We start from the raw sequence: 13,829 nt of genomic DNA on the forward strand, positions 1-13,829 counted from the left end.
CAAGGGACGTTTGGAAATGACCCTAGGTCAACCAGAATGCAGGGGTTCGGTGGCGCTCCGGGACTACAGCCCCCAGCATGCGCCAGCGGCCGGAAACCCCGCCCACCGCCTCCCGGTGCATTGTGGAGGATGAGGCAAGGCTGGAGGACCAGACTTTGGCTAACCCGGCGAGAGCGCTAAGTCAACGCTCAGGGTAGCAGCGGTCGGAGCGGTTCGGTGATGCAGGCGGCGAGGATGGCGCCGAGCATGGGGCGGCAGCTGCTGAGGTTGGGGAGCGGGAGGTGTGTGTATGACAGGGGGTAAGGGGGCAGTGGGCTCGGACACCGGGCCAGGACTGAACCCCTACTCCCCACAGCTCGCGGTCCAGTGCGCTCCTTGGGCAGCCCCGGCCCGGCCTCGCCTGGCGACCCTATGCCAGTGGGGCCGCCCAGGTAAGTGACGGCCACCTTCGAGGGTATGAGAGCGGGAAGCCGCCTCGGCTCCCACCTCCCCGCCGCCGGCAGGGGTCTCCCTCTTGGTCCCAGTCACCTGCCGATCGCCCTGGCGCCGAAAGTAGGGGAAAGGGCAGACCAGGGTGCCCTGAAGATGAAACTAGGGGAAAGGTGGCGGATGCGCCCTCCCCTGGCACCCAGCTCTTCCCCTTTGCTTTCCTTGGTACTTTGGAATCCCCTTCCCCGGCCTCACTAACCATCCCTTTCCCCAGGCGGCTGTGGAGAAGTCCGAGTCTCTCTCTTCTGAGGCTTCGACCAGGGAAAACCGGGCCAAGCCGGTATGTGGCTCGAGCCCGGGAGGAGCTAAGCCAGGGACAGACCCACCCCACACTGCTCCCTGAAACTCCCTTCTCCCTGTGCAGGAATCTAAGTCCTTTGCTGTGGGGATGTTCAAAGGCCAGCTCACCACTGATCAGGTGTTCCCGTACCCCTCTGGTAAGGAAACGGATAGGCGGAGCTGGATAGGGATGGGGCGTCTTCCTCTGATCGCCTCGCCTGGCCTGACTTGCCCGTCCCTCTTGCCACTCCAACCCCTGCAGTGCTCAACGAGGACCAGACACAGTTTCTTAAAGAGCTGGTGGGGCCTGTGTCCCGATTCTTTGAGGTGAGCAATGCCAGCCTGAGGAATAGAGCTTGGTCCCTGATGGGGTGGGAAAGAGGATAAGGAGCTTAACAGGAGCCTGGATATGAGATCCTGTGCCTTCCCCAGGAGGTGAACGATCCTGCCAAGAATGACATGCTGGAGCAAGTGGAGGAGACCACTATGCAGGGTCTCAAGGAGCTGGGGGCCTTTGGTCTGCAAGTGCCCAGTGAACTGGGTGGTGTGGGTCTCTGCAACACCCAGGTGAGGGAGCTCCCTCGGTCACCTCCAGTGTCCCAGTCTACACCTCACCCCTGGAGCTAAGGTCTCTACCAAGAGCTGCCCTGGGGGCCTGTGGGATGTTGACTGTTACCACCAAACTACTTGCAGTTCCCAAGGGCCATGGACCTCACCCAGGGTCCCAAGTCCTAATGAATCGCTAAGGTGGGGACTGCCTGAGGGTAGTGTAGGGAACCAACCTCCCACAGAGACCTGGAACAGACCTGCCAGTGTCCTTCTGCCGTGGCCCCACTTGCTCTGCCCACTCGCTCTGCAGGGATGCCCAGGTCGGGCTCTGCCCTGCTGCCCACGCTTTCCTGCTAAGGGCAGGTCCCCACGTAGCCAGTTACAGCCCCAGATGCCTGTTTCCCCTCCAGTATGCCCGCTTGGTGGAGATCGTGGGCATGCATGACCTCGGCCTGGCCATCGTCCTGGGGGCCCATCAGAGCATCGGTTTCAAAGGCATCCTGCTCTTCGGCACAAAGGCCCAGAAAGAAAAATACCTCCCCAAACTGGCATCTGGTGAGGCAACCCTAGGAGACCCAGAGATCGGGAGTGTGCTGGGCCTGGCACAAATTAGGCTGCGTGGTACTTAGATCACCACACAGCTGGGTGTGTTGGCTGGGGGAGATTCTGGGTAGACATCACAGTGTGCTGGTGGGGAAATACGAAGACACTGAATATCGCCAGAAGCGTTAAGGGGGAATACCTGTGTGGGTGGGTGGGCACTAAAGGGCCTTTCCTGCCCATCAGAACCCAGTGTAAAGGAGCTCTCTCTCCAACAGGGGAGACTATTGCCGCTTTCTGTCTAACTGAGCCCTCAAGTGGATCAGATGCAGCCTCTATCCGAACCTCAGCTGTGCCTAGCCCCTGTGGAAGATACTATACCCTCAGTGGAAGCAAGATTTGGATCAGGCACTCTTCTCCCACTTTTCCCTCCTCTCCACCTCTGCCCACGTCCAGGCCCCACTGCTCCATCCTGACTGCCTCTCACTTTTCCACAGTAATGGAGGCCTAGCGGATATCTTCACGGTCTTTGCCAAGACACCAGTTAAAGACACAGCCACGGGGGCCATGAAGGAGAAGATCACAGCTTTTGTGGTGGAGAGGAGCTTTGGAGGTGTCACCAAGTGAGTGGGCTGGGGATAAAGAGGTAGAGCCAGGGAGAGGGCAGTACTGAGTTCCAGGGCAGATGGCTGTCACAGGTCACTCTGGGGATGGGTGCAAAAGCCAGAGCATTTGGACGGCATGTTCCTTTTAGGCCTAGTATGCATGCAACTGACCTAAAGTTTGGCTTCAGCGACCACTGAGCCCATCACACGACAGTGGGATAGAGCCAGGCCTCCTCAGCCCTCTGGGCATGCCAGGGACTGCTGCCTGCGCCTCCTACAGGCTGGCTCATAATGAATGAATGGCTCACCCACACACACCCAGTGGCAACTTCTCCACCCTGTCTGTCACAGCGGGCCCCCTGAGAAGAAGATGGGCATCAAGGCCTCAAACACGGCAGAGGTGCACTTTGACGGAGTACAGGTGCCGTCAGAGAACGTACTGGGTGAGGTGGGGGGCGGCTTCAAGGTCGCCATGCACATTCTCAACAACGGAAGGTTTGGCATGGCTGCGGCCATGGCAGGCACCATGAAGGGCATCATTGCTAAGGCGGTGAGTACCCTGCCTGAGTCCCTAGCTAGCCTGAATCTAAGCCTAAGTCACACTGTCTCCCTTTCCATGTGTCCCTGGTCTCTTGCAAGCCCTCCCTCCACCAGAGGCCCCTCCCCTGCCAACAGCTCCAGACTTGATAGCTTAGGTCTCCACCCAGCCTGGACTGAACTCTTGGCCGTGGCCAAAGCCCACCCATCCCAGCGCAACCCAGCCCCTCTCCCCGAAAGAGGAGACTAGAGAACCACAGCGGGACACACGTGCCCTCTTCCAGGTGGATCATGCTGCTAATCGTACCCAGTTTGGGGAAAAAATTCACAACTTTGGGATGATCCAGGAGAAGCTGGCCCGGATGGCTATGCTGCAATATGTGACTGAGGTGAGGGCCACCCCCCTCCCCGGAGCCCTGAGGCCTTCTTCCCGGTTGGGTCAGACTACAACCCCCAGCAGCACCTGGGGCAGTGGGTCTCCAGCTTTACACCAATGCCCTAGGGGATGCGGGGAGGCATAGTCAGCTCAGCTTCCGCAGGATGGAGAGAGGCATGCTGTTCTGCCGAGGTGCTTCCAGAGGTCCCTGAAATTTGGTCTACCCCACCCCACCCTTACTCCTTCTTCACCCCTTTCAAGAAGTCAAATGCCTGCAAGCCCCTGACGAACTGACCAGGGAACCAAATATTTGGACATGCCTGACACACTGCATTGGAAGGTGAAGGCGAGGGCCACAGGGCGCCAGGGCAGACCCAGTCTTGTAAATGTGGGTGATCAGGTCGAGTCTGATGCAGCCCTTTTCCATTTCCCTTCCCGTGTCCCAACCTCAGTCCATGGCGTACATGGTGAGCGCCAACATGGACCAGGGATCCACAGACTTCCAGATAGAGGCTGCCATCAGCAAGATCTTTGGCTCGGTGAGGTCCCAGGCCTGGGGGGAGGGAGAGCCCGGTTTGGGAGCTTGGCTCCAAACCCAATTTTGGGTGTTTTCTTTGTCCCTAGGAGGCAGCCTGGAAGGTGACAGATGAGTGCATCCAAATCATGGGGGGCATGGGCTTCATGAAGGTACAGAACACTTCTCTGCCGAGGCCGGCTGCAGCGGGCCAGGAGGAGGAGGCGGCACGTCCAGCATGGGTGTATGATCTGTCTTCCCCTGTGGCAGGAGCCTGGGGTAGAGCGTGTGCTCCGAGATCTTCGCATCTTCCGGATCTTTGAAGGGACGAATGACATTCTCCGGCTGTTCGTGGCTCTGCAGGGCTGTATGGTAAGAGGGAGGAGAAATGGGGGGAGGAGCTGGGCAGGACAGCCGAGTCCTGACTATTGGACCCTCCTCCCCCCACAGGACAAAGGAAAGGAACTCTCGGGGCTTGGCAATGCTCTAAAGAATCCTTTTGGGAATGCTGGCCTCCTGCTGGGAGAGGCAAGCAAACAGCTGAGGCGGTAAGCTTAGGGGCCAGGGCAGGGCGGGGCGGGGTAGGGCAGGGTATGGCAACTAACCAGTCACCCTTCCCCTTTCTCTAAGGCGGGCAGGGCTGGGCAGTGGCCTGAGTCTCAGCGGCACCATCCACCAGGAACTGAGTCGGAGCGGTGAGCTGGTGAGTAAGTGGTCAAGGTGGGGAGACAGTCTGCGTCGAAGACTGACAGGGCTGGGCCCCACTCTGAGCCCCGGGCACCTTCCCCATCTCTTTAGGCAGTGCAGGCTCTGGAGCAGTTTGCTGCAGTGGTGGAGACCAAGCTGATAAAACACAAGAAGGAGATTGTCAGTGAGTGAGCTCTACCCCATTCCCGCCCCCCACTTTCCTTTCCCTCCGACTAACCACCCCCCAACCGCATCCCATCTACCTGACAGACGAACAGTTTCTGCTGCAGCGTCTGGCAGACAGTGCCATTGACCTCTATGCCATGGTGGTGGTTCTGTCCAGGTGAGGAGGCAGTGGGGGAGGCCTGAGCTGCAATGGGGGCACTGGGGGTCCTGGGCCAGGCTCACAGCCCAGATTGGTTTCCTCCTACTTCCCCCCAGGGCCTCAAGGGCCCTGAGTGAGGGCCACCCCACAGCCCAGCATGAGAAAATGCTCTGTGACAGTTGGTGTACTGAGGTGAGATCCAGGGCTACCAAGTACGGGGGGCGGCAGGAGGGCCCTCGAGGCACAGGCCTGACCCCTCCTTCCCCCTCCCCAGGCTGCAGCCCGGATCCGGGAGAACATGGCTGCTCTGCAGTCTGACCCCCAGCAGCAGGAACTCTTCCGTAACTTCAAAAGCATCTCCAAGGCCTTGGTGGAGCGGGGGGGCGTGGTCACCAGCAACCCCCTTGGCTTCTGAATACTCCCAGCTAGGGCCTGGCCCAGAATATGCCTTCTCCCAAGCCCAAGCCCAGGCCCCTTCTGTGCTGATCCTGGTTCTGCCTTGAAGGGGGCCTCGGCCCAGGACGGTGCCTACTCTCAGAGGGAGTGCTTACCACCTCACAAATAAAGTCTCTAACAAGTCATGCTCTGCTGCCGTACCTCTGTCCTTTCCCTTGCTGCCTGCCTCCCTCCCAAAGAAAGGAGCCAGAGGCACGGGGAGTTTGCCCCTATTGCTTTATTTGGTGTTTTATACAAGTGACTAAAATAAATAGAGTAACAAAAGCAGCTACACAGCCCCCAAATACCCCAGCTTTCTTTGACTGCTGTCTAGGGGAACCAACCCCCTTCCACTTGCCAGGGTACCACCGACTGACCACCCTCCCACCCTGTGCAGGACAGAGCTGACTGGGCAAATGGAGTAGGAGATCACATTTTGGGGTTAGAAGAAGGGGCCCAGGAGACAGGGATTCTTCATACAAAAGAGAAAACGTCTAGTAAAAAAATAGTCCCAAAAATGTAAAAAAAGTCTATTTTAACCCCCCAAAAAGGCTTATAAAAAACAATAAAGCTAAAAATAACCAAAGGTCCCTTGTTGACCCCTGAGGGAAGGGGGAGGAACCAGGCACTGCTGGAAAGAGTCACAGTGGCAACAACCTCACAGCAGGCAGCAGCCCACAGGACAGGCTGAGTCCAGGCACCAGAGGAGTAATGAGCACGTGACTGACAAGACACCCAATCACAGGACAGGAGCACCAAGCACTGACAGGCCAAGGTTGGAGATCCAACATGGCCCCACCACGCGCTCTACATAACATCCACAAAGAACTCACTGGGGTTGCCCATGGCCATGTGGAAGCTTTGGCGGCTGGCCGTCAGCTCTGGGGGCACGGAGCCCAGGTCTCTGACTGGAGGGGCCCCTGGAGGCTGCACTGCTGGAGGGACAGGGGGCGGGGGAGGGGGCATCATGACCACCATCATGGGGTTATACGGGAGGGCCATGCCAGGAGGCGGGCCATAGGGATGGAGCCCTGGGTGGGCTCGGAGATTGGGAGCACCTCCTGATGAGCCCCTGGATGGGGGAGGGCCCCCATCACCAGTCCCACCAGGTTCCCCGCCCCGCCGAAGGCTGCCGCCCCGGCTGGAAGGCTCAGACTCACTGCCGCTGCCAGACTTGGACTCAGGGGCCCGCTCCTCAGGCCTCCCTGTGCGCCCCACCCCCCCATCGCTTCGTGTCGACCCACTGCTCCGGCTCCCTGTGGGGGGAGAGGGGATGGGAGCAACTGAGCCCCAGCCCAGGGTCCCTTGGCCTCCCCAGTCCCCGCTCCAGCCTCTGCTCCCTGGCTTCACCTTGGTGCCCACGTCCAGGCCCCAGCTGTACGGGGATCTGGCGGTGACTTACCCTCACTGTGCTGGCTGCTGGCACTGCCTCCGCCGTAGGTGTAGGACGAGAGCTCGTGGTAGGGTGGGGGCTGGGGACTGTATGGGTGCGGGGCTGGGTACTGGTAGGAGAAGGTGGGCAGCAGGGGCCAGGGCGTGGCCCCAGGCAAGGGAGCCAAGGTGTCCTGGTCCGAAGCGCCACTGGAGCCATCGTTGTCATTCAGAGACAGGTTAACTAGGTCTGGAAACCAAGAGAAAGACCCAGGATCACTGCTTTAAGAAGCCAGCACCCCAAGACATCGAATGAAGAGGAACTGGGAACCGTTTCCCCACAACCATCCATGATGGGGGTTAAAACGAAGGCCTCGGACAGGAAATGTCCCACCGGCCACAGCCATCAGGGCAGGAACTCGGCCAGGGCCACCACTAGTCCCACGTGCTTCTATGTGACTCAGGAAAAGCCGCCCTCCCCACCAGCAGACACAACCCTGCACGTGACGCACAGCTCGTCCGGCAGAACACCGGGGGACGTCAGCCCCCACGCGTGTCACCAGCCAGTGCAAGGCCCAGCGCAGGACGCACGCTGCTCAGCGTCCACGGTGGCCCTTAGGCCTGGGGTTGGAGAGGCAGGACGAGGCGGCCAGATCTGCTCTCCCTGGGCTGGGACAGGGGCACTCACAACTCTCACAGCCGCCACTGAGGTCACCAAAGACATAATAGCACTGCTCAGAGAAGGTGATCTTGTTCACAGTGTGCCGGATGAGGCCCGCCTTGAGCAGCCCGCTGGCATACTTTCGGGCCTCCCGCCGCTCAGGAAAGCCCTCCACGTGATGGTAGAGCCAGTCAACCACGTCCGAGCCTGGATCGCCCAGGGCAAAGAAAGGCCTCAGGTTCTCCTCCCCAGCTCCTGCCTCACCCCTGCCTGGACCACTCCCAGCTGTGGCCTCCTCCTCCCCACACCACCTGCCCAGAGCCCAGCCGTACCCAGAAAGGCGTTAGGGATGGTGATCTTGAGCCACATGCGGTCCCGAACTTCCAGTCCAGACTCTGGAGCTGCCATGGCCTTGGTCACAGATGCCATGTCTGTATGGATGGAGAGGCCCCGGCCCTCACAGCCTGACAAAGGAGAAACAGAGGAGCGGTGGATTCACACCACACTGGGTAGTCTTCCAGGGATGCTGGATGAGGTGGGCCTGGGGGCTCACCATCCGGAAGAGAGGACCCAGATGTGATGGTGCTCATGGACGAAGAACCTGGATAGGCTGGGAAGGTGCCAGTCAGCGCAGCAGAGTGTGAGACCCAGGCAGCAGGGTCAATCGGCTGGATGGGCTCATCTGGGAGAGCGAAGGCCACCAAGATGGTCACTTCCCAGTCCCAGAGAGCCAGCCCTGTCCCTCCCCGAATCAGACTCCTGTCCCAGCCCCACCTTGACCCTCACCCACCCACTCCCTGTAGCCTGGAGGCCAAGGGTATCCACACCCGCCCTGTCCTCCCAGCTACAGGTCCCTGAGCATCACTCACTTCGGGGGAGAGTGAAATAGGCCTGGGGAGAGGGATCCCAGCACTTGGCTACAGTCAGCACGATGGGGCTGTGAGGAAGAGGAGGCCAGTCAGGCTGGGGTGAGGGGAGAGGCCTGAGGAGTGGGGAAGCCTGGAATGAGAATAGGTGAGGAACAAAAAAAGGAAAAGAAAAAAGGAGCACAGACATGGCTGGGCCAGAGAAGGTAATGGTGGAAGGCTCCACAATGCGGGTGACTCACCAACACGGGTAACTCTTAAAAACACACTGCTGAGTAATTCAAGTGAGTACACGCTGCATGGTCCCATTCAGAGCAAGTCCGAAAACAGGTAAAACTAAACTGTGTTGTTCAAAAACACGTGTATGGCCGGTGAAACAACGACCAAGCAAACCATCGTGGCGATGACCAAAGCATCAGGAGAGTGGTTACCTCTGGGGGAGTGAGGAGGGAGGGAGTGGGAAGGGACACTGTGAGGGGCTCTCCCCGGGTCAGAAAGCTTCTAGGTCATGATCTAGGCGGTGGCGACGCAAACACCCACTCACTCCAGACTCACTTGTTACGCGTTCTTGCTCTATGTATTTTTTTTGGGCAGCGCCGTGCGGTATGTGGGATCTTAGTTCCCTGACCAAGGACCGAACCCTCGCTCCCTGCAGTGGAAGCGCGGAGTCCCAACCACTGGACCGCCAGGGAAGTCCCATATTACGTACTTTCTGATGAGCGTTATGTTTTACCACTTTTTAAAATAATAAAACGAAAGGTGAAAAGGCAACGAAAGAGAACCAAGGACCTGGGACCAGCTCGAAGGCTCACCCCGGCTTGTGCACGATGTCCCTCAGCACCCGCACCGCATCATCGTTGCTCATGTTCTCAAAGTTCATGTCGTTCACCTGGCAGGAGGGGCGGTGGGTCAAAGGTGGGGGAGAGGGGCTGAGGGCCCCGGCCTGGGTCAGCGGGTGGCCCCGCCCCAGCTCACCTGCAAAAGCATGTCCCCGGGCTCAATGCGCCCATCAGCCGCCACAGCCCCACCCTTCATGATGGAGCCGATGTAGATGCCTCCATCTCCCCGCTCGTTGCTCTGACCCACGATGGAGATGCCCAGGAAGTTGTACTTCTCTGTGGAGGGAGGCCATGTGACGAGAGGAAGGCCCAGCCTCATGCCTCCCAGGGACCCTGGAGACCAGGTCCTCCCAGCCCCCAGGGCCCGGGCGCCCTCCATACCCATGTTGAGCGTGACTGTGATGATGTTGAGAGACATGGTGGAATCGGTGACGCTGCTGAAGGATGAGGCCTGTGGTGGGTAAAGGGGAAGGAGCCGGACTGCCTCCAACAAGCCGGGACAAGCCCCAGCATTCTCCCTGTCTGGGCCTTGTACCCCCGAAACCAAGGCCCGTGCCCCCAGCTCCCCCGAGGTCCAGCTGCCCCACAAGAAGCCCCTCACCCTCTCCAGGCGGGGTGGCCGCTGTTTCCTCCGCCGCCGGTGGCGCTTGAGGAGGCGGGAGGCGCTGCTCTGCTCCGTGGAGCTGCTGAACCTGCCGGGAGGTCGGGCGGGGAGCTGGCCGGGCGGTGGTCGCGGGGCCAAAGGAGAGGATGGGGTGGCGGTGGGGGGGCACCCCGGGGAGGCCTACGGAGCCCCACCTGCTCATGGTGTCCTCCTCGTCCGAGTCCCCCAGGCTGGTGCTCTCCAGCTCACTGGTCATGAGGGTGGAGGAGCTCTCGTACCCTGCCAGGTGGCGCTCCAGCCTCGAGGGGCCGCTGGGCCGGTGGCCCCCCGCTGAGGGAGAACAGGAACCTCAGGAACCAGGACTCGGGCTCCTCACCCTTGTCAGGGCTTTGGGTCGGAGCCGACCCCTCCCCAACTCCCAGTCTAGCCGGCCTCCAGGCCTGGCCCCCCTCACCGCCGCGCTCACTGCTGTCTCGCCTGCGAGGTCGCTCCCGCCTCAGAGACACCACTGACTCTGTTTCTGTCTCGGGCTCCAGATTTTCCCGGCTGCTAGACACGTTAGGGCTAGATGGGCAGAGAGGGTTTCCCACCTGCGTCAGTGGGACAAGGCTCCTAATCGTCGGCTTCCCCTCCCAAGGGGCTTGGATTCCCTCCTCACCTCCCTCCCCTGGACTCAAGAATCCCAAGGACTCACTGGAAGGATGGAGGCCTGGAGTCTCCAATGCCACTGGTCCTCTCTGGTGGCAGAGGGGGTACAGGTGGTGGTGGAGGCACCGGGTCTGTCCGAGGCTCATGGGCTGGGGGGGCCATCTCAGGTTGGGGGTTATCTGATGACACTAACTAGAAGAATGCAAGTGATTTGAAAAGAACAACAACAAAAAACGGCTCAATGAGGAATATGAGAGGCACATGAGATGAGAGTAAGAGGAAAGACTAGAAAAGGGGACGGCGCCTGAGAGAGCCCGCAGAAAAGCACAAAAAAAGCGGCAGCAAGCATTAGAGGCTCCAGAAGGAGAAGGCTGAGGAGCTCCAGCTGGCTGGCTCTCCAAAAGCTAAGGAGGATGGGAGTTCCCTGGCAGTACAGCGGTTAGGACTCGGCGCTCTCACCGGCAGGCCCAGGTTCAATCCCTGTCGGGAAGGCCACACAGGGCATGGCCAAAAACAAACAAAGAAACAAACAGGTAAGGAGGCAAAGAGCCAGAGCTTCCGGCAACTGCGAGGGGGCGGGCACAGGCTGAGGCTTGGAGGAGTTTGGCAATGCCAGAGGGACTCTCCGGCAGGGCCCCTTACCCAGGATACCACCCTTCCGTTGAAGCAGGGAAGGCGAGCATTGTCATCTGAAATCTCTTCCTTCACCACCCTGCCGAGAGACAAGGTAAAGGTCAGTGAGACTGGACTGGCTTCCCCCATTCCCACCCGCATTCGAAGTTTCTCCCAATCTTCATCCAGCTCAAGGATGTGGCTTTTCTCCAACGTTGTCCGAGTCCCCTTCTCTGACGCTGTAACACTTACACCTAAGAAATCACCAAACTCAATTCCCTTTTCTTATTTCTCCTTCTCTCCCCAGCTCATCCTCAGGGGCTCAGCGCTGTTCCAGAGATTTCCTAGAGTCTGATTCAAACCTCTCAGTCCAATTTCAAAGGCTTCCCGTAAGGTTGCCCCAGCTGCCCCAAATATCTAACCTTAGGAGCTTGCAGGCAGCCTCCCTCCAACTTTCACCGTATTCCTCACACAACTTCCCCCAAAGGCTTTGGTCCTCATCTACATCTCTACTTTTATGCTTTCCTTAGTTTTCTCTAACTCACTTTCAGAGAGATGTCCAAATGTCTGTCTTCCCCTAGATAAAAATACCCATTAGACCAAAGAATAGTACTTCCTCACTAGACTGAGCTCCCAAGCAGAGGTGAAGCCCAGATCCCCATTCTCCTGTGCCTCACCTGGCACAAACTCTGCACTAAGCAATCTGCTCCTCCTGACAGACCCTAAAGCCCAGTCCTGGGGGTCACCTCTCCCATGGGTTCCTTCAACGGACCTTCTTTTCAATCACCAAGTGAAATCATCAATGCCTGTTTTGTTCAACACCATGTCCCTGGCCACAGACCAAAGTACCTGACACTTCGTAAGCATTAACAAATACCTGCTGGCTAAACTAATAAACGTATAAACTATGACACACTCTGCCCTGAACAGACTCTCACACACACTCACCCCCAAATTGGGATATCTGGTCGGATTAACCCTTTAGCCTAATATGGTTCTAAGAATGTGGATATATGTCAACTCAATCCCACCTATTATCAATGTGACAACACAACCCAGTCACTACCAATCTGTCTCAGCATAACGTTGTATTCTTCACAACATAATCCAGTCTCAGCATAGTCCAGCCTTCCAAGTGATTCTATCCTGTATTATCATAACCTAGTTTAAGAATTAGACTCAATGCTAATAAGGGCAATGACCACACACCAAGAACGTACCATGCACCTGAACTAAGCATTTTACTCTGGTTAACTCCATTTCACAGATGAAATCAAGGCACAAAAGTTGAATAAACTACCCCAGATTATAGTGCTGACAAATAGAACATTGAAATCCAAGGTAACTCCCAAGACAGTACCACCTTCCCAACGTCCAACAGTGTTTCTAGGTAAAGCCCAGTCTGTTCAGCTTTCCTATAACCCAGGCTATCCGAGCCTGATCCAGCCTCCCTTCAAGAGCTGAGACTGAGGACCAAGAGAGCACAGTCCCAAAGGCTATAAACACAAAAGGGCCTACTCTGCATTATTTAAAGTCCCGGTCTTGCCCAGACTGTCCCAAATTACCCCAGGGTAGCCCAATCTATTCTACCACGTGCAGCTGTCTACACCAATATAGACTAGAATATCCCAATACAGCTGACTGTACCAGCTGTATTGGTACAGACCCCGTCAGCCCCGTCTGCCCTTGTATTGAGTGTCCCAATAAAAACTAGGCCCCCAGAGAAACTAAGATCAATCAATAGAACCCGCTGGAGACCAGAATGGCATCCCAACAGAACACTCTGCGTTAGTACGGACTAGACTGTCCCCAAACTATCCTGTCTGCCTTAGTATAGGACAGAACATCCCAAGCCTGCCCAGTATAGCCCAATCTACATCAGCAGAGTCCACAATATCCCTACATAGCCTGTGTGCTACAGGACTACTCACAATGTAGTTACCAGCGGAGAGATCAATCTACCTCAGCACAGACCAGAACACACAAAAATAAACCAGTGTGCCCCACTCTATTCCAGTATAGCCTAATCTTCTATAATCTGGTTTAGTATATCCCAGTCTGTCCTCCTACAGTTCCGCACGCCTCAATCTGTCTAAGCATAACCTTGTCCGTCCTGGGATAGCCAATCTACACGAGCATAGTAAAGATGTGCTCCACTATAGCCCAGAAAATCCCAGCATGTCCCAAAGCAGACCAGTGACCCTCAAAATTACCCAACCCACAAAAGCACAGCCCCCGTCGTTCCTAGTCTAGGCCTCGCGCTCACCCGAAATCCTGATCCATAGACTTGAAAAAGTACTTAGCGCCCGCGGGCCGCTGCAAGACGCTCTTGAAATCGCCGAGGGTGATGCGCTCGGCGGGGACGGGGATCTTCACCAGGTAGGGAGTCTCTTCTTCATCCAGGTGGTAAATCACCTTCGTCTCCCCGACACCACCGCCCCCAGCGCCGCTGCCCGCCATGGTCTCGCCCGCGCGCTCCCGGGCTCCGCCGCCCACCCAGCGGGGCTGATCGCCCCCGCCGCGCCTGCGCACTCCCACGAACCGACGCGCGAGCAACGCGACCGACCCAGCGTAAGAAAGGTGCAAAAGGGAAAAAGACAAGGCTCAGCGGGGTGACGGCGTGGGGGGGGGGCGGTGGGGACGGGCCGTGGGGCGCGACCCAAAGCCGCGGGCTCCGGCGCCGCAGCCGCCGCAGACGTCGCGAGGGCTCTCCAGCGCCCCGCCCACCTCTCCCCATGTCACGTGACCAGAACTAGCCCACCCCCGCTCTGCCCGTAACGCCCCACCACGTGACCCTCACTGGTCACGTGACTCTCAGCTCCGCCTAGCGCCCTCGTCACATTATTGCCACTTTCAGCAACGGTCTCCCAACCCTCTACGGCTCCGCCCCCA

The 13,829-nt window shown here is 58.1% G+C and overlaps 2 protein-coding genes across 7 annotated transcripts; one reads left to right on the top strand and one right to left on the bottom strand.

The window, feature by feature from the left end:
• The first annotated feature begins 127 nt into the window (after positions 1–127).
• ACADVL (acyl-CoA dehydrogenase very long chain) lies at positions 128–5,487 on the top strand. 2 transcript variants are annotated; one of them, XM_059996945.2, is made up of 20 exons: positions 128–266; positions 356–431; positions 704–769; positions 854–926; positions 1,031–1,095; positions 1,201–1,335; positions 1,728–1,872; positions 2,136–2,265; positions 2,355–2,480; positions 2,814–3,012; positions 3,284–3,388; positions 3,828–3,914; positions 4,000–4,062; positions 4,160–4,261; positions 4,340–4,437; positions 4,520–4,592; positions 4,688–4,760; positions 4,847–4,919; positions 5,018–5,093; positions 5,176–5,487. In XM_059996945.2, the coding sequence occupies exons 1-20, from the start codon at positions 220–222 to the stop codon at positions 5,314–5,316; spliced, it is 1,953 nt and encodes a 650-aa protein (XP_059852928.1). In that variant the 5' UTR covers positions 128–219; the 3' UTR covers positions 5,317–5,487. The 2 variants fall into 2 exon arrangements, with proteins under 2 accessions (XP_059852928.1, XP_059852927.1); XM_059996944.1 differs by having other exon boundaries at positions 134–281.
• Positions 5,488–5,521: 34 nt separating this feature from the next.
• DVL2 (dishevelled segment polarity protein 2) lies at positions 5,522–13,627 on the bottom strand. 5 transcript variants are annotated; one of them, XM_059996937.1, is made up of 15 exons: positions 13,204–13,627; positions 10,968–11,037; positions 10,372–10,517; positions 10,144–10,241; positions 9,872–10,007; positions 9,675–9,765; positions 9,455–9,524; positions 9,210–9,349; positions 9,047–9,123; positions 8,238–8,305; positions 7,922–8,050; positions 7,701–7,832; positions 7,396–7,575; positions 6,739–6,957; positions 5,522–6,592 (listed from the first exon to the last, which is right to left on the bottom strand). In XM_059996937.1, exons 1-15 carry the CDS (start codon positions 13,395–13,397, stop codon positions 6,144–6,146), a joined length of 2,199 nt encoding a protein of 732 aa, XP_059852920.1. In that variant the 5' UTR covers positions 13,398–13,627; the 3' UTR covers positions 5,522–6,143. The 5 variants fall into 5 exon arrangements, with proteins under 5 accessions (XP_059852920.1, XP_059852919.1, XP_059852918.1 ...); XM_059996936.1 differs by having other exon boundaries at positions 10,132–10,241; XM_059996935.1 differs by having other exon boundaries at positions 9,455–9,510; positions 9,675–9,788; positions 10,132–10,241.
• Positions 13,628–13,829: the final 202 nt, after the last annotated feature.

Source organism: Delphinus delphis, chromosome 19, assembly GCF_949987515.2.
Source record: "Delphinus delphis chromosome 19, mDelDel1.2, whole genome shotgun sequence".
Lineage (NCBI taxonomy): Eukaryota > Metazoa > Chordata > Mammalia > Artiodactyla > Delphinidae > Delphinus > Delphinus delphis.

Bases quoted from the DNA above. Each gene is read 5' to 3' on its own strand.
- ACADVL (XM_059996944.1), top strand. From the start codon at position 220: ATGCAGGCGGCGAGGATGGCGCCGAGCATGGGGCGGCAGCTGCTGAGG. The intron at 282-355 runs GTGTGTGTATGA...TACTCCCCACAG, and splicing joins CTGAGGTTGGGGAGCGGGAG to CTCGCGGTCCAGTGCGCTCC. The intron at 4,593-4,687 runs GTGAGTAAGTGG...CCATCTCTTTAG, and splicing joins TGAGTCGGAGCGGTGAGCTG to GCAGTGCAGGCTCTGGAGCA.
- DVL2 (XM_059996934.1), bottom strand. From the start codon at position 13,397: ATGGCGGGCAGCGGCGCTGGGGGCGGTGGTGTCGGGGAGACGAAGGTG. The intron at 10,242-10,371 runs GTGAGTCCTTGG...CTGCCCATCTAG, and splicing joins TCCAGGCCTCCATCCTTCCA to CCCTAACGTGTCTAGCAGCC. The intron at 7,576-7,700 runs GTACGGCTGGGC...TGGGCGATCCAG, and splicing joins CATCCCTAACGCCTTTCTGG to GCTCGGACGTGGTTGACTGG.